General features: G+C 39.6%; 2 protein-coding genes across 7 annotated transcripts in view; both read right to left on the bottom strand.

Moving 5' to 3' along the window:
- The window catches only part of chd1l (chromodomain helicase DNA binding protein 1-like), a 103,276-nt gene extending 101,367 nt beyond the window's left edge, over window positions 1-1,909 (bottom strand). The window contains exon 1 of one of the 2 annotated variants that reach the window (XM_059968649.1): window positions 1,274-1,909. In XM_059968649.1, the coding sequence (XP_059824632.1) occupies window positions 1,274-1,373 (100 nt within the window). In that variant the 5' untranslated portion in view covers window positions 1,374-1,909. The remainder of the gene's footprint in view (window positions 1-1,273) is intronic. The other variant, XM_059968648.1, reaches the window with a different exon arrangement.
- A 15,207-nt stretch (window positions 1,910-17,116) lies between these two features.
- Window positions 17,117-26,201, bottom strand: part of LOC132393424 (T-box transcription factor TBX19-like) — a 30,862-nt gene continuing 21,777 nt past the window's right edge. For 4 of the 5 annotated variants that reach the window (XM_059968640.1, XM_059968638.1, XM_059968641.1 and 1 more), the window contains 2 exons: window positions 25,316-25,445; window positions 17,117-19,180 (listed from right to left, as the gene is read on the bottom strand). In XM_059968640.1, the coding sequence (XP_059824623.1) occupies window positions 18,940-19,180; window positions 25,316-25,445 (371 nt within the window). In that variant the 3' untranslated portion in view covers window positions 17,117-18,939. The remainder of the gene's footprint in view (window positions 19,181-25,315; window positions 25,446-26,201) is intronic. The other variant, XM_059968639.1, reaches the window with a different exon arrangement.

Here is a 26,201-nt window from a genome sequence, read left to right as displayed (position 1 = left end):
TTGTCCATACCAAAACATAATTTCTTAATGACAGATGTTAGATCAGCTGATCTTGCATTGTCTCATCTGTTAAATAGTCGAGTGACACAAACAAGTTTTCAAGTACAAGATACAGTTCATGTATCAAGAGAAGATATTCTCAGCTACCTTCTTAAAACCCTCGGATGGAAATTAGTTTCAGATTGCTATTTATGGAGCAGTATCAAAGGCCAGTGGCACAATGGGAATACTTTAAGTAAAATATTATAAAAATAAGAGCACTGAAGTACTGTTGCTTTCGCACCTAGTCTCACTGAAACACCCATCTAAAGTACTAACTACACAAAAATACAACTGCAGATGCTGTGGATCAAAGAATATGTACACAACGCTGGAAGAACTCAGCAGGTCAGGCAGCATCCTGATGAAGGGTCTCCGCCCGAAACATTGGTTACTCTTTTCTCACGGATGCTGCCTGACCTGCTGAGTTCTTCCAGCATTGTGTACGTATTCTCTAAAGTACTAACTAATTGTACCATCACTGAAATGCGTGCCCATAGATTTACCAAATTTGAAAAGAGCATTTTCAATTCTAAATAAAAATAAGATCAGAAACTATAGTTAGCAAAATCAAGCAGTGACGTACTAGAATTCGAGATTTAAAAAAGAATGTATGATAATCTTTGTCAATTTATGAGTACTCTTCTGATAAAAGGGCAACACCTGAAACATTGGCCATTCCTTTCTCCACAGGTAAAACTTGACCTGCTAAGTAGTTCTAGAATTTGTTGTATGTTTTAAGATTCATGCAGAAGAGATTCAGTTTCATTCAAGACTCTGATGCCGTTGTAGGCTGAAAGATCTGTTCTGTGCTGTACTATGTACTATGTTCTATTTCCAGAATCCAAAGTTTTTTGTTTTCCCGTGATTGAGAGATCCAGGTTAACGTAACCAGCAACAAGTAGAAACTAACTGTAACCAGGTAAGTGCCAGTACTGAGAGCTGGCGGTGGAGAGGTCTTTGAAGACACTTAAGTTTCGGGGTGGGAGGAATTAGTGTTGACACCGAGAAAGTAGGAGGAGGAGCGATTACTGCAAACATCAGAGGAGGGAAGGCACTTTAAACGTGGACGCCAAGCAAGGGATAGCGTTATTGCCGGGGGAGGGGTTAGTGTAGTTCCTGACTGAGAAGAGTTCAGCGAAGTTGAGAGGATTCGAGTTCACTGTGGACACCGGATTGGGGGGGAACTGGTAGCTGGGGAATCAACGCGACTTCCCGGCGCGGCGGCACCAACCTGTCAAACCCCAGCTCCCCACTTCCTCCTCCTCAAACCGCTCCATCTCTCCTGCCCGCGGGCCGAACGCTCGGTGAAGCTTTTGCACAAACTGGGACATGTTTAACTCTGACAAATGGTGGCACTGGCCTTCCAAAGCCAAAGAGCTGCGTTGGTGCAGAGTGTCCGTCCGGTCACGGCAAATGGCAACCGGACTGGCGAGCCAGGAAAGTCAGCACCGGCACGCATGCGCCCTCTTACGTTCGCTATTGGTCGGATCCTCAAGTTTGTGACTTGTAATGAATTATAAGTGCGAGAGTTTGCGAGGGAAGCGCGTCTCTTTGTGGAATCCTCCCTCTAACATGGAAGATTTGGCTTAGATTCTGCTGCAAGGACTAATCTTATCGAAATACACATTTTGGGTTCACGGATTCCTAAACTGCCTTCACTTTTGGTAGCATGAAAGAGTCCAGGGTAAATTTGGGAGTAATTGCAGCCTCCTTCTCACTATTTGAAGAGGCTGCATCTGAACTGCCCTTGTACTTTGGCAAGATCCATGTCCCAGCGTTTTCAGCTCTATTAGTTCATAAAATTGTTTGTCAGATAGTGGTTGGCAGAAAGCTTCAAAACGCAAGTTAATTGCAGAGAGGCTCAACAATTCACAGCTTTTTAGTCTTGACCATTCCTTATTCATCTGCGGCACTGTTTGTAACTCACTGTACTTCTGCTACCGAAGAAAAACAAAGTTCACAGCATAGATCAGTGACAATAAACCTGATTCTGATTTCTGAATGGTCAATCAGCTTCGTTACTCCTTTTGGATATGCACTATTTATTTGTCAGTTGTAGTAATTTTATATCTTTGCTCTGTCGTACAGCAGAAAAAAAATCACTACAAATAAGGCACTGACAATAAATCTAATCCCGATTCTAAATCGGACAGATGAATGTCATCAATGTATTTTTAATTCTCTTTTGGAACAATTTCATTTGTTTACCTTAAATATATCCTCTTAATTTTTTTTTAATTTGAAAGAACAACATATTACAATAGATACACAATACAAGGTGATATCTACTTCTAATATCATTGCAATATAACACATGATTTGCACAGTATAAATGTTTGTACTAGTACAAATGTTTAAATAATAGATATTTTTGAAAACTGCATTAAAATAGATCTGGCAACACACACAAAATGCTGGTGGAACACTGCAGGCCAGGTAGCAACTATTAAGAAGAAGCACTGTTGACGTTTCGGGCCAAGACCCTTAGTCAGGACTCATAAAATAGGTCTATATTCAGGGTAGCTTTTAAATAATACAGAATTAAACAGGTGTCACAGTAACTACAAATAATGAGAACCTTTCCACATGGAGAAAATGTAAAAGGATTTCCAAAAAGCTTTTGAATTAATACTCAATGTCTAAAGCTACTTGCAAAGTTATGCATTTAACATATTCATAGGATTCACCACAAAATTCATCTTAAAGAATGGCTGGACAGAGAATATTACAATTCCATCTTGGCGATGGGAAGCTCACCTAATAAAATATAAAATACCTATCAGATCTATTATTAAATGAAGTGACTAAATCATTAAGGAAATAGAGGATGCAGTGCTACTGTTTGCGTCATTTGAACAGTTACTGTTCACACTGGAAATAATTTATAACCATGAATAGATCAAAAGAGGTAGATCATGGACCGACCTTTCGGAACAGGAATGTGATAGGAATTAAAATGGTTGGTAACTGGGAAATTCCACTTCTGGCAGATGGAGAGGAGCTACTCAGCAAAAGGATCCCCCAATTTCCGTTAGCTCTCACCAGTGTAGAGGAGACCACATTGTGAGCACTGGACACAATACATAACCCCAACTGATTCAAAAGTGAAGTGTTGCCTCACCTGGGAGGACTGTTGGGGGCCCTGAATGAATGTACGTGAGGAGGTGAATGGGCAGGTGTAGCATTTCTGTCATTTGCAGGGATAGTCAGGAGGGAGAATAGTGGGGAGAGATAAATGGACAAGGGAATCATGGAGGAAGTGGAGTGTAGGAGGGAGGTAAAGATGAGTTTGGTTGTAGGATCCCAGTGAAGATGGCGGAAGTTGCAGAGAATGATGTGTTGGATGCAGAGGCTGATGGGCTGGTAGGTGAGGACAAGGGAAACTCTATCCTTGTCAGCAGGAACATGTGGTGATTGCAGATGCCCAGAAAATGGAGGAATTATAGGTGAGGGTAGAAGAAATGAACCCCGTTCTTTGAAGAAGTAGTAGATATGGCCGCTCCCCACCATTGAGCACTCAATAAAAAATGCCGCAAGAACACAGCATCCATTATCAAAGATGTTTAGCACCCAGGTCAGGCTCTCCTTTTGCTGTTGCCATCAGGAAGAAGGTACAGGAGCCTCAGGACTCACATCACCAGGTTCAGGAACAGTTATTACCCTCAACCATCAGGCTCTTGAACCAAAGAGGATAATTTCACTCAACTTCACTTGCCCATCTTTGAAATGTTTCCACAATCTATGGACTCACTTTCAAGAACTCTTCAGCTGATGTTCTTGATATTTATTGCTTATTTATTTATTATTATTATTCCTTTCTTTTAGTATTTGCACAATTTATTGTCTTTTGCACAACTGTTGAACACCCAAGTTTGTGCAGTCTTTCATTAATTCTATTATGGTTATTGTTTTATTATAGATTTATTGAGTATGCCTGCAAGAAAATGAATCTCAGAGTTGTATATGGTGACATATATGTACTTTGATAATAAATTTACTTAGAACTATCGAAATGTCATTTAATCATTGCAATTATACCCACATTGAGAATTTCCTTTGGCAGCTCATTCCAGATACTCATGACATAACATTCATCAGTGCCCTGACACACATTGTATAAGTCATACCCTTGTTTGACAGTCCAGGTACATCCCTCACACTTACTTTCATTGAAGCACATTTGCTATTCCTCAGTTCATCTCCCTAACTGATTGAGATCTCTTTTTGCATTTCATTGTAACCTGCTTCATTATCAACAAGATCCCCTGATGTGGTATTATCAGCAAACTTGCTAATCATGCCATGTACAATTTCATACAAATTATTTACTGAGGTCTACACTGACCCCAGGGACACCCCACTAGTCATAGGCCTCCAACTGGAGAATTGGCATTCAACCTTCACCCTCTGTTTCCTATCATTGTTCATATTTCAAACCCATCTCCTAAGCTCCCCCAAATCCCTTGTGACCTAACCTTCCAGATCAGCCTGCCTTGTGGGGCCTTGTAAAAGGCTTTGTTAAAGCTATATTGACAATACCCCCTTAGTTATCTGTTCAAAAAACCAAAAGATTCATCAGACATGATCTCCCATGCACAAAACCATACTGATTATTACTGATAAGGCCTTGTTTATTATCCAAGTGGTGGTAGATCTTGTCTCTCAGAACTCACTCCAGTAATTTCCCTTCAACTGAAGTCAGGTTCACAATCCTGTAATTCTGTGGTCTGATCTTGATGCCTTTCTTGAACCATGGAACAATACTAACAATAGCCTAGCAATTTCTTTCCTGGCCTCTTATAAAGTCCCCTTCCTCTTGATTTTTCTCTTAAATCTGCTCTAAAACTTCTTATATTCATTGAGGGATTTATTCATACCCATCTGCCTAAACACAATTTATGTTTCTTTATCCCTGACAACAGCCTTGATATCCCTCATTGACCAGGGTTTGTTAAACTTGATATGTCTGCCCTTCACACTAATACGAACAAGCTGCCTCTGGACTCTTGATATGACCTTTTTAAAAGCCTCTCACTCGCCAAATTGACTTCAAATAGTGCCGTGACCCCTATGTTGAGCCATTGAGTATTGGGCTTCTAGCATTCAGAAGAATGAGAATGGCCTGATTGAAACCTATCAAATGTTGAAAGGTCTCAATAGAGTAGATGTGGAGAGGATGTTTCATATGGTGGGAGAGTGTAGGACCAGAGGTCACAGCCTCAGCTGAGAACAGAGATGTGGAGGAATTTCTTTCGCCAGAGATTGGTAAATCTGTGGATTTTTTTTTGCCACATTCAGCTGTGGAGGCCAAGTCTTTATCTGTATTTAAGACAGAGGTTGATAGATTGATCAGGGCATGAAAGGATAAGGGGAGAAGGCAGGAGATTGGGGCTGAGAGAGAAAATGGATCAGCCATGATGAAATGGTGGAGGAGGCTCGATGGGCCAAAAGGCCTAATTCTGCTCCTATATCTTATGGTCTTATGGTTTCTTGAGCACCTGTAATTACTCATTGTTGTTAAGCCCTTATACTTTCTCTTTAAAATTGTCAAGTTAATTGCGATGTGCACAGGATTCCCATTTTCTATGATTATTTAATCTGGACTCTTGATTAGTGCTTATTGCCGAGTCCTTGGATGTGGAGAATGACTTGACTCACAGTGTCACTCAGTTGTGCAATCGATGTTTTGTTGGTATTCCTATGCATAAGCTCTTCTTTCCATCTCTATTTGGGAGTCTGCCATTCCTTCACACCTGTACTGAGTCATTCCAAGCACTCACCTTCACAGAGTCTTGTCATTCCTAGCATTCTCTATGACAGAGTCTGTCACTCCTCCACACCTGGGTCCAATTCTTTCTGTGATTACCATGAGACACAGAGTCTCCCCATCAGCTCTAGCTGGATGCATTTTTCTGCTGTGGACTACATGTTATGCTTTGGAATGATCAATAATAATGTGAAAATATTGTTTGCTCTCTAATTTCTTTTGCTCAATTTTAAACTCAATGTCATTCACAAAAAAATTGTTTCCGTTAAACTGTAAACAGACATTATTCTATAAGCTGCTATTTCTTTCTTTAAAATGGTCTTGTGACAATTTGGTGTAATTTTGTTAATAAAGCAATTTGGTTATTAAAATGTTTTATATTTTTACAATCAACATGTGAATACACAAATTTTAAATACAGGTTGCAAATGCCTAACAATCATTACTCTTCAACCCTTCAGCCGATGACCTAGTGTAGATAACTTCATTCACTTCAACATTGGACTGGTTACACAAGCTATGGACTCACTTTCAAGGACTCTACAACTCCATGAGACACAGGAGCAACATTAGGCCACTCAGCCAGTCGAGTGTGCACAACCATTCCGTTATGAAATCCCTCGCAACTCCGCTCTACAGCTTTCTCCCTGTAACATCTGATGCCCTGACTAATCAAGAACCTATCAACCTCCATTTTAAATATACTCTGTGATTGACCTCCACAACCATCCTTAGCAATGAATTCCACAGAGTCACCACCCGCTGGCTAAAGAAATTCCTCCTCATCTCTATTGCAAAATAGATATCCTTCTAATCTGAGGCTATAACCTCTAATCCAAGACTCACCCACTACAGGAAACATCCACTCCATATTCATTTTATCTTAGCCTTTAAATATTTGATAGGTTTCAATGATTTCCCCACCTCCATTCCTCTAAACTCCAGTGAGTACAGGCCCAGAGCCATCAAACGCCCCTCATACGATAACCCTTTTATTCTTGGAATCATTCTCATCAACCTCCTCTGGTCCCTCTCCAATGCCACTGCATCTTTTCTAAGATAAAGGGGCCAAGTGCATTTTGGCTGGTGCCTTATAAAGCATCATATCCTTGTTCTTATATTCTAGCCCTCTTGAAGTGAATACTAACATTGCATCTACCTTCCGAACCACCAACTCAATCTGCAAGTCAACATTCAAGGAATCCTGCACAAGGACTCCCAAGTTCCTTTGCACCTTGGATTTTGAATTTTCTCCCTGTTTAGAAAATAGTCTATGCTTTTTTTCCTTCGTCCAAAGTGTGTGACCATATATATCTCCATCAGTCACTTCTTTGCCCATTTTTCTAATCTGTTTAAGTCATCCTGCAGACTTCCTGCTTTCTCAACAGTAATGCCTTCACCTAGTTTTCTATCATCTGCAAACCTGGCCACAAAGCCATCAACCCTATCATCCACGAGGAAGTCTGCAGATGATGGAAATTCAAACAACACACACAAAATGCTGGTGGAACACAGCAGGCCAGGCAGCATCTATAGGGAGAAGCACTGTCGACGTTTTGGGCTGAGACTCTTCATCAGGACTCTGTCCTTCAAATCATTGACATATAACATGAAAAGAAGCAATCCAAGTACTGACCCCCATGGAAAACCACAAGTCACTGGAAGCCAACCAGAAAAAGCCCACTCCTTGCCTCCTGCCAGTCAGCCAATCCTCTATTAATGCAGGTATCTTTCCTGTAATACCATGGGCTCTTATTTTTTTAAGCAGCCTCTTGTACGGCAATATGTCAAAGGCCTTCTGAAAATCCAAGTAAGCAACAACTACTGACTCTTTTTTGTCTTAACTGCCCCTTATATCCTCAAAGGATTCCAACAGTTTTGTCAGGCAGGATTTTCCCTTAAGAATTTCCTTTCTTCTGACTCCCTCCCTTCTTAAAGAGTGGAGTGACATTTGTAATCTTCCAGTCCTTCAGAACCATTCCAGAATCTAGTGATTCTTGAAAGATTATTACTAATGCCTCCACAACTTCTTCAACTACCTCTTTCAGAACCCTGGGGTGTAGTCCATCTAGTCTGGGTGATTTATCTACCTTCAGACATTTCAGCTTCCCAAACACTTGCTCCTTAGTAATAGCAACTACTCTCACCTCTGCCACCTGACACTCTTGAATTTTTGGCATAGTGTTAGTGTCTTCCATAGTAAAGACTGACACAAATACTTATTAAGTTTGTCCACCATTATTACCTTTCCAGCATCATTTTCCAGCTGTTCAATATCCACAGTCACCTTTCTTTTACACTTTATATATCTGAAAAATCTTTTGGTATCCTCTTTGATATTATTGGCTATCTTACCTTCATGTTGTGACTTTTTTAATTGGCTTCTGTTAGTTTTTAAAAGCTTCCCAATCCTCTAACTTCCCATTATTTTTTTGCTATATGCCCACACTTTTGCTTTAATGCTGTTTTTGACTTCCCTTGTCAGCCACAATTGCTTAGTCCACTCTTCAGAATACTACTTCATCTTTGCACTGTTTCTATCCTGTGCCTTCCAAATCACCCCTAGAAACTCCAGACATTGTTGTTCTGCCATCATCCCTGATAGTATTCCTCTCCTTTGTCCAGCTGCTCTCTCATGCCTCTAATTCCTTTTACTCGATTGTAATACTGATGCTTCTGTCTTTACCTTCACCCTCTCAAACTGCAGTTGAATTCTATAATATTACAATCACTACCTCTTAAGGGTTCCTTTGGCTTCAGCTTCCTAATCAAATCTGTTTCATTACACAACACTCAATCCAGAATTGAATTTCCCCTAGTGGGCTCTAAAATTCAATCTCATAGGCATTCTACAAATTCCCTCTCCAGCACTTACCTTAATTTCCCAATCTACCTGCATATTGAAATACCTCCATAACTATTGTAATATTGCCCTTATTACATGCCTTTTCTATCTCCTGTTATAATTTATATCCCACATCCTGGATACTGTTAGGAGACCTGTATATAACTTCTATCAGGGTCTTTTTACCCTTGCAGAGACTTAACTCTATCCACAAGGATTCTACATCTTCTGATCTTATGTCACCTCTTTTGAAGGATTTAATTTCAGTTTTTACCAACCTGCCTGCCTGCCCTTACGATACAATGTACTGTGTATCCTTGTATGTTAATCTCCCAACTATAATCTTCTTTCAGCCACAATTCAGTGATGCCCTCATCATCATATCTGCCAATCTCTAAAAGTGCTACAAAAACATTTATTTTATTCCATCTATGGCATGCATTCAAGTATAACACTTTCAGTCCTGCATTTGTTACCCTTTTTGATTTTGCCCCTATGTTACACTTCAACTCATCCCACTGACTGCAAGTTTGCCCCATCATCTGCCTGTCTTTCCTCGCAATCTCACTACACAATGCATCGACTTGTATACCATTTGCCCCATCCTCAGCTCTATTACTCCAGCTCACATCCCTCTGCCAGATTAGTTTAAGCTCTCCCAACTACCTCTAGTAAACCTGCCCGCAAGGATGCAGGTCCCCCTGTTTCAAGTGCAACCTGACATTTTTATACAAATCATACGTTCCCCAATGATGCAGAAATCTGAAACTCTCTTAGTTTCATCACTCTCTTAGTCACTCATTCATCTGTACTGCCACCATATTCCTGCCCTGAGTAGCAGATGATGCTGGGAGTAATCCAGATATTACCACCTTGAAGGTCCTGCCCTTCAGCCTCTTCCCTAGCTCCCTATCCCCACTGTGTAGGACTTCTTCCCTTTTTCTACCAATGTCATTGGTGCCAATCTGCTCCATGGCGTCTGGCTGCTCAGCCTCCCTTGAGAAGCTTCTGCAGCTGCTCTGAGGCATGCTGGACCCTAACATCATCCTGGCTTCTTTTTTGCAGCCACAGAATCTCCTGTTTGGCCCCCTAGCTCCTATCACTACCATTCTGTCTGACTTTTCCCTTCTATGCTGAGCCTCAGAGTTGGCACAGGGCTACTGACCTGGCTGCTGCTGCTATACCCTGATAGGTCATTGCCCACTGCCCCCCGACCGCCCAGTTTCCAAATAAGAATGCTTGCTGCTGAGGTGAATGGCCACAGAGGAACTCCGCACTGACTGCTTATTCCCCTTACTTCTCCTCGGTGGTCACCCATTTGCTACTGAAGCCTGCACTCTTGGTGTGACCACCTCAGTAGAAGCTTCATCTATGAGGTTTCAGCCTCCTGGATTATCCTGTGTCCATCAGTTTCAGTTCCTAATTTGGTCAGTCTGGAGACTGTCAGGTACCCTGAAATCCCACGTCTCGCTCAGGAGCATTCAACGGCTTGAACTACCATTCTGCCTGCTCATCATATCTCTAACTTCTCAAGCCTATGCCTGTTCCCGCCCAAGCCTGTTGGGCCAAAGCCTGATGACTCTAACTTTGACCCACTCCAACAATGGCTGCTCCATTTACACCTCATTTCTTTTATGCTTCCAGTTTAAGGTGTTACTGGTGAAGCAGAACAACAGTCTGCTGGTAGCAAACAAAAATATAAATTACTGTATTAACCACACTTTTTCTTGGAAATGATCACCGCGATCAATAGCCTATAATTTTGCTTTCAGAGTTTAGCTTTTGAACAGCAAGCATGACCTGGCAATTTTGCAGTGTGAACTGAAGTCTTGAAGGTGCAGGATGGTAGTGCTGTGGCGTGTGTTGTCCTTTACAGATTCTATTGTATTTCTTTATTCTATTGTGAATAAAATTGAATCTTAGTGGCATGGTTCCTTAAGGTTGTCATAGCCAGGGGACATAGTGGGATCGATTACCTATTAAATGCTCCCAACGGTGTATGTCTCAAATAGCCTCTGACAACCAAGACCAGCTCCTGACCTTCACGTGTAGCTTAGCAACTAAGCCTGGAAGAACCATTTCTATCGACAGAAGGGAGAAAGGTGTGTAGCAGGCATCTTAAAACTAGTCACTTTGAGCAGATTGAGCTCATCAGCCACAGTAGGCAGTTCATCTATGAGAAAGAATACTCTGACCTCAAACCTTCACTGTCTTGAGACTACACCCATTCATGGGGAAGTCTTAACAGAGGGAAGAATCCAGAGCTGGAGTCCCTGAGGCAGTCAGACTTTGAGTTCAATGCTGACTGGCACCTCCTGCGATGCCACTGGTGCCAAATTGTGTCAGTCTCTGCCATTCCTTTGGATCCATTGCTGCACAGAGAAGCTGTTGCATAGGTAACAGCTTTCTCACCATATCATAAGACCATAAGACATGGGAGCAGAATTCCAGGGTGTACAGACCCAGAGACATCAAACATTCCTCATATGATAACCCTTTCATACCCAGAATCATCCTTGTGAACCACTTCTGGACCCTCCCCAATGCCAGTACATCTTTCCTCGGATGAGGAGCCCAAAACTGTACAAAATACTCAAGATGAGGCCTCCCCAGTGCCTTATAAAGCCTCAGCATCACATCCCTGCTCTTGTATTCTAGACTTCATGAAATAAATGCTAATATTGCATTTGCTTTCCTCACCACTGACTCAACCTGCAAGGTAACCTTTAGGACAAGACTCCCAAGTCTCTTTGCATCTCAGATTTTTGGATTTCCCCCCATTTAGAAAAATAGTCCACACGTTTATTTCTACTACCGAAGTGCATGACTATTCATTTTCCAACACTGTATTTCATTTACCACTCTCTTGCCCATTCTAATCTGTCTAAGCCCTTCTGCATCCTTCCTGCTTCCTCAGCACTACCTGCCCCCTCCACCAAACTTCATATCATCTGCAAACTTGGCAACAAGCCATCTATTCCATTATCTAAATCATTTGTATACAGCATAAAAAGAAGAGGTTCCAACACCAACCCTTTGCTAAACATCACTGTCACTGGCTGCCAGTCAGACAAGGATCCTTTTATTCCCACTCACTGCCTCCTATGATCAGCCAGTGCTTTAGCCATGCCAGTAATTTACCTGTACTACCATGGGGTCTTAACTTGGTAAGCAGCTCGTGTGTGGCACCTTATCAAAGGCCTTCTGAATGTCCAAATATACGACATCCACTGCATTCCATTTATCTATCCTGCGTGTAATCTCCTCGAAGAATTCCAATAGGCTCATGAAGGAAGATATTCCCTCAAGGAAAAAGGAAACCATGCTGATGTTATCTAATCTTGTCCTGTGTCACCAAGTACTACATAACCTCATCCTCAACAATTGACTCCAACATCTTCCCAACCACTGAGGTCAGGCTAACTGGTCTATAGTTTCCTTTCTTAAAGACATTTGCAGTTTTCTACTCCGTCTGACACCATGCCAGTGTCCAATGATTTTTGAAAGATCATTTCTAATGCCTGCACTATCTCTACTGCTACCTCTTTTAGAACCCTAGGGTGCAGATCATCGTATGTACCTTTATGTACCCTTAGGTCTTTTGGCTTTTTGAGCACCTTCTCCCTTGTAAGATAGAGGAGCAGAAGTAGGCCATTCTGCCCATCTAGTCGGCTCTGCCATGCAATCATGGGCTGATCCAATTCTTCCAGTCATCGCCACTCTTCTGCCTTCTCTTCATACCATTTGATGCCCTGGCTAATCAAGAACCTATCTATCTTTGCCTTAAATGCACCCAATGATTTGGCCTCCACAGCCGCTCAAATTCCACAGATTTATCACCATCTGTTCTATATGGATGTCCTTCAATCATGAAGTCGTGTTCTCTTGTCCTAGAATCCCCTACCATGGAAAATAACTTTGCCATATCTAATCTATTCAGGCCTTTTAATATTCAGAATGTTTCTATGGGATCCCTCCCTCATTCTCCTGAACTCCAGGGAATAGAGCCAGACGTTCCTCATATGGTAACCCTTTCATTCCTGGAATCATTTTCGTGAATCTTCTCTGAATGTTCTCCAATGTCAGTATAACCTTTCTAAAAAGGAGTCCGAAACTACACACAATACTCAGTGTGGTCTCACGAGTGCCTTATAGAGCCTCAACATCACATCCCTGCTCTTATATTCTATACCTCTAGAAATGAATGCCAACATTGCATTCACTTTCTTCACCACTGACTCAACCTAGAGGTTAACTTTTAGGGTATCCTGCGCACGGACACCAAGCCCCTTCACATCTCTGCATTTTGAATTCTCTCCCCATCTAAATAATAGTCTGCCTGTTTATTTCTTCCACCAAAGTGCATGACCATACACTTTGCAACATTGTATTTCATTTGCCACTTCTTTGCCTATTCTCCTAAACTATCTAAGTCTCTTTGCAGACTCTGTTTCCTCAACACTACCCACTCCTCCACTTACCTTTGTATCATCGGCAAATTTAGTGACAAATCCATTAATCTCATAGTTCAAATCATTGACATCCATCGTAAAAACCAACGGTCCCAACACCGATCCCTGTGGAACTCCACAGAATAGGATCCCTTTATTCCCACTCTGTATTCTGCTGATCAGCCAATGCTCCACCCATGCTGTAAGGTTTCACTGCTAATGTAATGACCTCTGTGTAATGTTTCACTGCTAAGGCTAATGTATTGGTGTCTCTGTAATGGTCCACTGCTAAAGTAATGGTTTCTCTGTAGCAGCAATGTTTGTGTTATGACTAGAGATAACAGGGCATGTTAGCCAATGAGGGGCATATTGTTCTGTGTCTGGGAGCAGGGATTTTGTGGTCTTTTGTCAGGGAGCAATGATGCGAGAGATGGTAGACGGCTGGAGCGAGGGTCCGAGGGTGGGCTAAGCTCGGAGGTTGACGGGAACAAATGGATGGCACTGCCTTAGACTGTTTCATGAGAATGAGCCCTTTTATTGTTGCTTTTTTAAACATATAGTCAAATTAAGAATTATAAACCTCAATCGTTTAATCGCATACTGTGTACGGTTTGTTATTTCATGGTGCTGATTTGCGAGAGGACACATCGCGTGGTTTCCACCCAAATGAGATTTCTTAAGTTTGGTCGGGCCAGGGACTATCATCCTGAGACTAAGCCACTAGCCAAACTGAGGGTTATGCTAGTAACTTCCCTGTAATTCCATGGGCTCTTATCTTGCTAAGCAGCCTCATGTGCAGCACCTGGTCAAAGGCCTTCTGAAAATCCAAGTACACCACATCTACTGCATCTCCTTTGCCTACCCTGCTCGTAATTTCCTCATAAACATTGCAGTAGGTTTGTTGGGCAGGATTTCCTTTCAGGAAACCATGCTGACTTTGGCCTATCTTTTTGTGTGCCTCCAGGTGCTCCATAATCTCATCCGTACCAATCAATTCCAACAACTTCCCAACCACTGATGTCAGGCTAACAGGTCTATGGTTTCCTTTCTGCTGTGTCCCACCCTTCTCAAATAGTGGAGTAACATTTGCAATTTTCCAGTCACCCAGTACAATGCCAGGATCTATCGATTCTTGAAAGGTCATTGTTAATGCCTCCACAATCTCTCCAGCTACTTCCTTCAGAACCCAAGGGTGCATTCCATCAGGTCCAGATTTATCCACCCTCAGACCATTGAGCTTCCTGAGCACCTTCTCAGTTGTAATTTTCACTGCACATACTTCACTTCCCTGACACTCTTGAATGTCTGGTATGCTGCAGATGTCTTCTACTGTGAAGACTGATGCAAAATACACATTCAGTTCCACTGCCATCTCTGAGTCTCTCATTACAATATCTCCAACATAATTTTGTATCAGTCCTATATCTACCCTCTACTCTTTTACCCTTTATATACTTGAAAGCTTTCAGTATCTTCTTAGATATTAATTGCCAGCTTCATTTCACAATTCATCTTTTCCTTCCTAATGACCTTCTTAGTTCCCTTCTGCAAGTTTTTAAAAAAGCTTCCCAATCCTCTATCGTCCCACTAGCTTTGGCTTCCTAGTATGCCATCACTTTTACTAACAACCACACTCACTTCTCTTCCCTCACACCCTTCAACAACTGGCACACTGCTAGTGTCTTCCACAATGAAGACTGATGCAAATTATTAATTGGTTCATCTGCCAGCACCTTGTTCCTGTTATTATTTCTCCAGCTTCATTTTCTAGTGGTCCTACATCCACTTTCATCTCTACATTTAACATACTTGAAAGCTTTTACTATCCACCTTGATATTGTTTACTAGCTTGCTTTCACATTTCATCTACCCTCCAAATGATTCTTTTAGTTGCTCTCTGTAGGTTTTTTAAAATCTTCCCAATCCTCTAACCTCCCACTAATTTTTGCTTTGTTGTATGCCCTCTCTATTGCTTTTACATTAGCTTGGACATCCCTTGTCTGCCATGGTTGTATCATTTTGCCACTTGAGTATTTCCTCATCACACGTGACTTGCACATCTTGAAGACAGCTAGGACACAATTATCGATTGCCAACCCTAACCAGTGGAGGGCTTCTAATAAAGAAAAAGGTATGATGGCATAGATGTACTTTGATAATAAAGTTACTTTGAACTTAGAACAGGTGTACAGTTTGTTGATGCAAAAAAGCCGTGGGGTGGATGTGGATGGATTTGTTGGCTGCTGTGCAGTTACTGGACAGGGATAGTGTTTTTCTGCATGAATCTCCACTGTCCCTTCACAACCCACCCCCCCCCCCAAAAACACATCAAGCCAAGTGACCACATTGAGCAAACGCACACATGGGTGTTAATAGCAGCTCTTCTGACACCTGCTCACTCCTCTGTCACAGTCGTATCGGGTAATTTCTGACCCTATCAACTGTTCGGGTTATGAACAGTTCTTGGGAACAGGACCTATAAAAGTCCTGCAAGCAAAAGAAAGAATCTATGCTTGTAGTTAAAAGTTAAGCCATCAGGTTATCTCCAAGTACTTCCAGCTGTCTGGGCATGAGGGGAGGGACAGATGGTTTGACTTGTTGCTCCACTCTGCTCTGAACCAGGGGCATTTTGGGACTGAGCCTCCATGAATTTCAGTTCAGAATGCTATTTATTGTTCGCATTATTTGTTCCCCTCCCCCCCGCACATTGGGTGTTTGATGGTTTTTTTAAAATACAGGTTCATTTTGGTTTTCTTTAGTTTCATGACTGTCTGTTAGGAGAAAAGTCTCATAATATATACATATTTTGATAATAAATGTGTCAAGAGTGATTTTTGGATTTAGGTCATTTACATTTAGCAAAAGGCTTTGGCTACCAGTCCTTGATGATGTATTGTGGATTTAATTTGGAACAATACATTTCCTAAAAGCTGTGAATCCCATTCCAGGCACTGCTGACGCCTCTGGTATGGATATGAATTAGGTGTTGTGAACATCGAAGGCTCCTCGGTAGAGATCGTTAAGAGCACCAAATTTCTTGGTGTTCACCTGGCGGAGAATCTCACCTGGTCTCTCAACACCAGCTCCATTGCAAAGAAAGCCCAGCAGTGTCTCTACTTTCTGTAAAGGCTGAGGAAAGTCCATCTCCCACCCCCCGTCCTCATCACATTCTACAGGGGGTTGTATTGACAGCATCCTGAGCAGCTGCATCACTGCCTGGTTCGGAAATTGCACCATCTCAGATCGCAAGACCCTGCAGCAGATAGTGAGGTCAGCTGAGAAGATCATCAGGGTCTCTCTTCCTGCCATCACGGACATTTACACGACACACTGCATCCGCAAAGGAAACAGCATTATGAAGGACCCCATGCACCCCTCATACAAACTCTTCTCCCTCCTGCCGTCTGGGAAAAGGTACCAAAGCATTCAGGCTCTCATGACCAGACTATGTAACAGTTTCTTCCCCGAAGCTATCAGACTCCTCAATACCCAGAGCCTGGACTGACACCTTACTGCCCTATTGTCCTGTTTATTATTTATTGTAATGCCTGCACTGTTTTGTGCACTTTATACAGTCCTGGGTAGGTCTGTAGTCTAGTGTAGTTGTTTTTTTTTCTCTGTGTTGTTTTTTTACGTAGTTCAGTCTAGTTTTTGTACTGTGTCATGTAACACCATGGTCCTGAAAAACGCTGTCTCATTTTTACTATGTACTGTACCAGCAGTTATGGTCAAAATGACAATAAAAGTGACTTGACATGATTTGTGAAGTTTGTATGTAGCTTCAAAAGAAAGCATTGTCCATAATTTGTAAGTATGCAATTGTCCTTTGTGTTTAGCAAATAAATATCGAGCCCCACATTGGACCAGCAGACCTTTCCACCAAAAGTGTCTCCATATGATACCTGCTGTACCTTGTTTTGTCGAATAAAGAAGCTGCTTTGTATCTACCAGTAACTCTCTCTCCGGTGATTTCAATCACACAACAAAATGTACTTTGAACAAACCCTAAAGTTCTTTTACACTGTTTTAATTTAAGAATCACGTTTGCCAGTTTGCATATAGCAAGTACTATTAACTGAAATGCATCAGTGACCAGAATCTGTTTTAAAGAAAAAAATAGATAGATTGGCTTTACTTGTCACACATACATCGTGAAATGAGTTGCTTGCATCAATGGTCAAGGCAAACCAAGGATGTACTGGGAGCAACCCACAAGCATCAGCACACTTCTGGCATCAACATATCCTGATCACAACTTACTAACAATTACTAACCTGCACGTCTTTGAAGTGTGATAGGAAACTGAGACATCCAGAGGAAATCCTTGTAGTCATAGCAAGAACATGCACACTCCTTACAATGAAGCCTGATCATTGGCCCTTTAAAGTGTTACACTAGCTGCTACGCTGCCATGTAATGTATAATATTGACTGAGGGATTAGTAATGAAGACAACTCGGCAACTCTTTTGCTCGTCTTCAAATAGATTAAATAAGAGCAATGAGTCCAGCAGAGAAAAGGGAAAGGACTCAAGCTTAAAATTTCATCAAAAAGTATCTCTGATGGTGATGGACACCTTCAGTGCTGCAATGAAAGCTGAAAAAAATATTTATATATAACAGTCAATCTCTTAATAAGCTAAATATCTAAAAAACTAAAAGCATGTTCTGTCAGGCTTAAGTACAATTTCTTTTTCACTGTTGTAAGATTATCAATTTTTTGATAAGATGGTCTCTTGACTTCAGTCTACCTGGTCATAACCTTGCACATTCCTGTCTGCTTGTACTACACTTACTTTGTAATTGTCACACTATGGCTCATGCTATCATTGCTTTTCCATTTACTACCTCGATGTAGTGATAGGATAAAATTATGTATATAAACGGCATGCAAAGCAAATTTTCCACTGTACACCAGTACATGTGACAATAACAAATTTAAAAATCACCACAAAAGATAGAAAATTATTTTCTTAACAAATAGATGGGTGTGTAATCACCAATACATTTGATTTGGAGCTGTGGCTAGTTCTGCGGGCACAGCCAGCTATTGCCAAATCCATCTACACCAAATGAAATTTTTGCCCAAAGTTCAATCCTAAAGCTTGTACAAATTGTTATGCAAGCTGAACCAGAATGCAAAACTGCAATCGTATGGGGATCTGGGTCTGGAGAAACATTGGCAAGGTATTCTGGGGTTAAAATAGAGGCCACTACAAATGGAAGATGAACTCATTGAGACATCAGAGCCTTCACCCCACTGACTCTGAACTGATCAGCATTCTATTTGCTGAACTTGTCAAGTTATTATCCTCAATTTCACTATGAAACCAAAGCATGGAGTTGAAAAGATTTCATTTGGTTGCACGTCATCCATTTAATTCATCCTTTTAAGGGTCTTTTAAGAGACTTTCAGATAGGTACACAAAGCTTAGAAAAATAGAGGGCTATGGGGAAGTCTAGTAATTTCTAAGGTAGGGACATGTTCGGCACAACTTCATGGGCCGAAGGGTCTGTATTGTGCTGTAGGTTTTCTATGTTTCTATCCTTCTCCAATTCAAAACTCAATTTTAAGACTTATTCAGTTTTACACTCTGATCATAGGTTTAGTGGAAACAAAAAATTAATCATTCAAGGTTTTGTTTAGGATTAATTGGGACTGGTTGATAGAGGAGTTCACCAAACAAAGCGGACACCCTTACCCAATATGACAAATATCCCTTTCTCGCATTTAAAAATTTAAGGCTAAAATGTGACTAGATAAACGTATGCAGAGAAAAGTTAATTCTGCTGAAGGAGATGGTGACAATAATCAATCATCACATATAGTAAATTTTTAGAATGATGGAGATGAACTTGTGCTCCAAGGTGATACCACAAGCCTGGTTAGTGGGGATTCACTGATCATCTCCACCGTGGCTCCGTTTGAACTTGTCACAGCGACAAAGGATGAAGGAGTTGTCGGCAAGCTCAGGTTTCCTCGAATAAATGGACTTTGAGGATTGACAGCAGCTGAGGTCATTTGGTTAGTTGGACTAACTGAACGATTGCCCACTGCCCAGTGGCATGTATACTGGCTGAAAATAATGCAGAGACAATTATTACAAAACATTTTAAAAACCGCCAACAAACATTCATGCATTATGTGTAATTTGATCAAAGATTTCAAACCAAGTATTTTTTTAAATCATTTTCTAGATTCATTGTAGACAACTATATCACAAGGTAATGACTAAGATCATAAATTCATTTCTAGCTGCAGTTATCTTCAATGTGGAAAATGTTTCTTAAATATGGAAGGATTCCAGTTATCAGGAGAGAAAGGGAATTGCACACATAGGTTGAGTTTCAGTAAAGAAAAGACCATTTGAATGATTATCAGTGCCCTACTTTAATCAATTAACTTTCACTAGCTTGGCGGCTTGTTCTTTTAGATTTTAAGTACCACTGAAGATTCAAAATTTCTCTTGTTTTTCTCCGTTTTTCTTTTCTCATTTATTTGACTTTGTTACCTGGGCATTGTCGACAGAACTAGTATTTATTGCCCACCTTGAATTGTCCTTGAAGGTGTCAGTGAACTATCATTTTGAATCACTGCACCAAGTATTCCTATACTGTTGTGGGGGGGGGGGGGGGTTGAATTTTAGACTCAAGTGATAATAATGGAACAATGATATAGTTCAAATTCAGGATACTACTCAGTTTGGAGTGAAAGGAGGGAGTTCTCAAAACACTACTTTAAAAAGTGCAATATTCTCATCAACTCATGAAAATCTTTGGCCTGAATGCTCAAAATGGTGGAGAAGCTAAAGATAAAACAAGTCAAGATCAGCATGGCTTCTGTCATGAGAAACATTGCCTGACAAATCTTAGAGTTCGTCGAGAAAGGAACAAGCAGGGATGCATTTACTTGGAATTTTGGATGGCATTTTATGAGGTTTCCCACACAAGGCTGCTTAACAAAACAAAATGCTATGGTGTTACAGGAAAGATACTGGCATGGACAGGGGAATGGCTGACAGGCAGGAGGCAGCAAGTGGAAATAGAGTGCCTTTTCTGGTTGGCTGCCAGTGATTAGTGATGTTCCTCAGGGATCAGTGTGGGAACCACTGCTTTTCACATTGTACGTCATGATTTGGATAATGGAATTGATGGCTTTGTGGCAAAGTCGGCGGATGATACAAAGATAGGTGGAGGGGTAGGTAGTGCTGAGGAAGCAATGCAATTGCAGCAGGGCCTAGGCAAATTGGAAGATTGAGCAATAAAATGGCAAATGGGATACAGTGTTGGGAAATGTATGATAATGCATTTTGGTAAAAGGAACAATAGTGAAGATTTTTTATCTAATGGGGAGAAAAATCAAACATTAGATGTGTAAAAGGACTTAGAAGTCCTTGTGCAAGACTCCGAGGTTAATTTACAGGTAAAGAAGGCAAATGCAATGTTGGCATTTATTTCAAGGGGAAATCGAATATAAAAGCAAGGAGATAATGCTGAGGCTTTATATCACCATTTACTTACAGATGTTACTGATTGTAAATATGACTGTATTACCATATCTGATCATGCACCTCTGAAGTTATCTATTAAAATAACGGATTCATATATCAATGCTAAATTTTGGAGGTTTAATCCTATTTTATTGCAGGATTTAGACTTTGTTAACTTTATTAAACAACAAATTGATTTGTTTTTCTCAACAAATTCTACAACAGAGATCTCTAGTGGAATTTTGTGGGATACTTTTAAAGCATATATTCGTGGACAGATTGTTTCATACTCTGCTGGAGTTAGGAAACGAACTAATTCTAAAATATTAACATTAGTTGATAAAATCAAAACAATTGATAAGATTTATTCAATCTTACCCTAGCAAAGAACTTTATAAAGAAAGAGTGGAACTTCAAATGGAACATAGTTATTATTATCCTCTTCGATTGAAAGTCAGTTAATTAAATCAAAAACCCAATTCTATATGTATGGAGATAAGTCTGGTAAATTACTGGCTAACCAATTGAAAATTGTTTCGGATAAATGACAGATTACTAGGATTTGTAAACAAGATGGTACTCTGATGATTGACCACAAAGAGATAAATAAAGCCTTTCAAGATTTTTATAACTCCTTATATCAATCAGAATTCACTAAGGACTTTTCTATAATAAATGAATTTTTATGGAAATTGAATATTCCAAAAGTAATTGTTGAGGATAACGTAATTTTAGATACACCTATTACGGAGTCTGAAATAGAAAAGGCTATTTTTTCAATGAATTCTGGTAAAGCTTCTGGTCCAGATGGTTTTCCCGTAGAATTTTTTAAATCTTTTTCTTCTATACTTTCTCCTTGGCTTTGTAAAGTTTTTAAAGATGCATTAAGTATAGGTAAATTACCACAATCTTTTTATGAAGCTTCTATTTCTTTAATTCTTAAAAAAGATAAAAACCCTACTGAATGTGCATCCTTTCGGCCTGTATCCTTGTTAAATACGGATTTTAAGATTTTCAGTAAAATTTTGGCTATTAGATTTGAAAATATATTACCTCGAATTATTCCTGAAGATCAGACTGGATTTATTAAAAATCGCTATTTATCTTTTAACATTAGAAAATTAATTAATATTATTCCAGAATGTGTTATTTCTTTAGATGCTGAAAAAGCATTTCATAGAGTTGAATGGCCATATTTATTTACTACAATGCAACAATTGAATTTTAGTTCAAAATTTATATCATGGATTAAATTAATATACCATAAACCTTTAGCTTCGGTTTTTACCAATAATCAAAGATCCCCTTTTTTTCAGCTATTTCGTGGAACAAGGCAAGGTTGCCCTTTAAGTCCTTTACTATTTGACATCGATTAGATCCTTTGGCTATAGCTATTCATGAATCACCTAATATTCTGGGTATTACCCGTGGGGAGAGGACGTATAAAGTATCATTATATGCTGATGATTTGTTATTACATATATTGGACCCTGAAAGATCTATTCCTGCTATTTCGTCTTTGCTTGCTCAATTTAGTAATTTTTCTGGTTATAAATTTAATTTTAACAAGAATGAACTATTTCCATTAAATATGCAAGTTCCAATTTATAAACATTTACCATAAGATTATTTTACTTACTTAGGTATTAAAATTACTAAAAAACATAAAGATTTATTTAAGGTTAACTTTTTACCTTCAATTGATCAAATTAAGCAACTTGCTATTAGGTGGTCTCCACTATCTTTGTCATTGGTTGGTAGAGTTAATGCGATTAAGATGATGATACTACCTAAATTCTTATATTTATTTCAAGCATTACCAATTTTTATTCCTAAAGCTTTCTTTGATACTATTGACTCCAAAATATGGCAGAACAAAAATCCTAGATTGGGCAAAAAATATTTACAGAAGCCCAAGAAGGAGGGCGGCTTAGCTTTACCAAACTTAAGAGTTTACTATTGGGCAGTCAATATACGGTATTTAATATTCTGGACACAAGAATTGACTATAGCTACTTGCCCACAATGGGTAAATTTAGAATGTAAATCTGTGCAAGATTTTTCACTGATTTCAATCTTAGGATCTTCACTTCCTTTTTCTTTATTCAAATTGAATAAACAGATAACTAATCCTATAGTCAGATATACATTACGAACTTGGTTTCAACTTTGTAAATTTTTTGGTTTGAATAAATTTATTTTATCATGTCCTATAATATCTAATTATTTTTTTTTCAGCCATCTATGGATCAAGCTTTTCTTTTATGGAAAACAAAAGGTATAACATGTTTTCGTGATCTGTTTCTGGATGATAACATTATGTCCTTTGAACAGCTATCTAATAAATATAATTTACCTAAAACCCATTTTTTTTTAGATATTTGCAAGTTAGAAATTTTTTGTATAATGAGTTAGTCTTTTTCGAAAGAATGTCCATTGGACATTACAGAAAGAATTTTAGCCCTTAATCCTTATCAAAAGGGTTTAGTAGCCATCATTTCTAAGATGATCATGAATTTACAGTCAGATGTATCAAAAAAAATTAAGAAGGAATGGCAAGAAGAGTTGCATTGTCCTATATCTACTGAGCAATGGGATAAAATTTTATTATTGGTAAATTCGTCCTCTATTTGTGCTAAACATGCCCTAATACAATTTAAGGTTGTACATAGAGCTCATATGTCTAAGGATAAACTGGCCCGATTTTATTCTCATCTTAATTCAACCTGCGATAGATGTCATTCTGATGTTGCTTCATTGACTCATATGTTCTGGTCTTGTTCTTGTTTACAAAATCATTGGAAAGATATTTTCAGTATTATTTCAAGAGTTTTAAATATTGATTTCCAACCGCATCCTCTTACTGCAATCTTCAGTTTACCAATGACGGATAATAACCGTTTATCTGCTTCATCTCAACGAATGATTGCATTTGTTACATTAATGGCTAGAAGATTTATTTTATTGAATTGGAAAGAAATTAATCCTCCAACTGTATTTCAGTGGTTTTCTCAAACTATTTCTTGTTTGAGTTTAGAAAAAATTAGAAGTGTGGTTTTTGATCCTTCAGTTAAATTTGAAGAAACTTGGAGACCATTTATTCAACGTTTTCTTGAGTTGAATTGCCTTTTCTTAAACCTTACTTATATTACCCTTAATTATTCGGATGGAGGTTTGGAGTTATTGGCACTACTGTATATGTACTTAATATTATTCAATGGCCCATGTTGGTTAGTGTTTTTTTTTTGGTTTTTTTTTTCTCTCTCTTTTTTTTGGGGGGTTTTTCTTTTTTTTTCTTTTTACTTCTTTGTTCATTAATGTTCTGAGTTTGAGAGGTTATCTATTTTTATTATTATATATCTGAATGTCTATTTAAACTATTACTTACGTACTCTCAAACACTTTGTATTCATGTTTCATTTATGTTTGTTTAAAACTAATAAAAAGATTTAAAAAAAAAGAAAGAGGCTTTATAAGACACTAGTCAGGCTGCACGGAGTAGTGTCAACAGTTTTGGGCCCCATATCTCAAGAAAGGATGTGTTGTCATTGGAGAAAGCCCAGAGGAGTTTAACGAGGATGATTCTGGGATTGAAGGGGTTAACATACAAGGAGCATTTGGCAGCTTTGGGCCTGTACTCACCGGAATTTAGAAGAATGTGGGGATTTCACTGAAACCTATTGAATGCTGAAAGGTCTAGATAAGGTGGATGCGGATTGGATGTTTCATATGGTGGGGGTATCCAGAACTAGAGGGCATTACCTCAAAATTGATGGGCAACCTTTCAGACCTTTTTTTTAAACCAGAGAGTAATGAATCTGTGGAATGCTCTGCCACAGGCTGCAGTGGAGGCCAAGTCTGCAGGTAAATGTAAGACAGAAGTTGATAGTTTTCTTCACTGTCAGGACATCAAAGGATAAGGTGAGAAAGCAGGTGTATGGGGTTGAGGGGGATCTGGGATCAGCCACAATGCAATGGTGGAAATAGGCTCGATGGGCTGAATGGCCCAATTCTGCTCCTATGTCTTCTGGTCTTATGGTCCATGCTTGAGGGAAGGCAGTAAGCACAAATTTCTCCAGGTGTACATGAATGCAAAATAATCAGCTGGAGAGCTCACAGGTAAGGGGCCTGATTTGTTGGCAGTGTCTTGCTGAACATTGTGGGAATGCCACATTGATGCTGAATGTGTGGCAACACTTTTGGTCATGTTGGCTGTTACCGAAAATTTCACACTTCAATGTACATTTTGATGTACACGTGATGAAAAAAAAATCTGAATATGCTGTAAGAACAGGTGATGGAAGATAGGTAGTTTCAGACTCTTCATAACTCTAAAAACCTGAAATTAAAGCAGGTCACCTTCAACCCTGAAGGAGTGGCTTAGCAGAAGAATTAGGCAGTTGAAACAAATTGTTCTTAAAAAAGGGCTTGCCACAGAAAATAGGATGACTTTGGGGATTGTGGGGAGTCACAAGCCAATTGTTTTTGGATCAGTTGAATTTCCACAATGGAGTAACATCCACTCAAAAATTTTAAATTGCAAGCAATCCCTACTTTTCCCAATCACAAGCAAGAGAAAGTCTGCAGATGCTGGAAATTCAAGCAACACAAACAAAATGCTGGAGGAATTCAGTTGGCCAGGCAGCATCTATGGAAGAGTAAACAGTTTGAGCCCAAAACTCATTTTGTGTGTTGCCTAGATTTCCAACCAGGTTTCCTCACCTGGAATTGGATCCGGTTCCAGATGCATGAGTCAGTGGTAATGTGTTGGCATGTGGAGGTGGTGGCAAGGTTGGCCAATTATCATGTCCTGGGAGAGCCTGAAGGTTGTTGGTGTTTTCTGCAAAGGGCACTTGTTAAAAATAAAATAGTGTTCAATAACCAGAAATCTTTAGCATTATAAAGAAATAGGAAAAACACAAATCCTTACTACCTAGTGTAGTCATTCTCAGAGAAAAATTCCATGATAAACTTTGGAAAAAAGAAAATCCTATTCCTTTCAGTTAAGTAATGAATAAAGCTGGAATCTTTTGCAAGCCTCCATCCTCTAGAAATAGAATTAAAACTGGTCATCTAACTTATGAAAAAAATTAATTAGATTTCTCCAGTGTATATTTTGCCTGCAATTAAAGTCATTTTCTATACACATAGATTATCCCTAAGGTTTACATCAACACATTAATTATAAAGTTAGAGAGCATCAAAACAGGCCCTTTGGCCTTACTTGACAATACTGACCAACTTTACTAGCTGAGCTGGTCCTATTTTGCCTGCATTTGGCCCATATCCCTCTAAACGTTTCCTTTTCATGTATTTGTCTAAATGGGTTTTAAAGTATACTTGTACTCAGTTCTACCACTTCCTCTGATGGTTTATTCTATTCACCCAGCACCCTCAAAAATCTGTCCCTCAGATCCCCTTTAAATCTTACCCTTCACACTTTAAATCTCTGCCTCTAGTTTTGGACTCCCTCATCTGGGGAAAAAGACTAACCATTCATCTTATCAATGCCCCCCATGATTTTATAAACCTCTCTAATGTCTCTGCCAAGCCTCTTGGCTGCAGGGAAAACAGTCCTACTGCCTATTTACCTGCTCTAATTCAATCC

Source organism: Hypanus sabinus, chromosome 4 (genome assembly GCF_030144855.1).
Source record: "Hypanus sabinus isolate sHypSab1 chromosome 4, sHypSab1.hap1, whole genome shotgun sequence".
NCBI lineage: Eukaryota > Metazoa > Chordata > Chondrichthyes > Myliobatiformes > Dasyatidae > Hypanus > Hypanus sabinus.
This window is presented reverse-complemented; position numbering and strand designations above follow the sequence as displayed.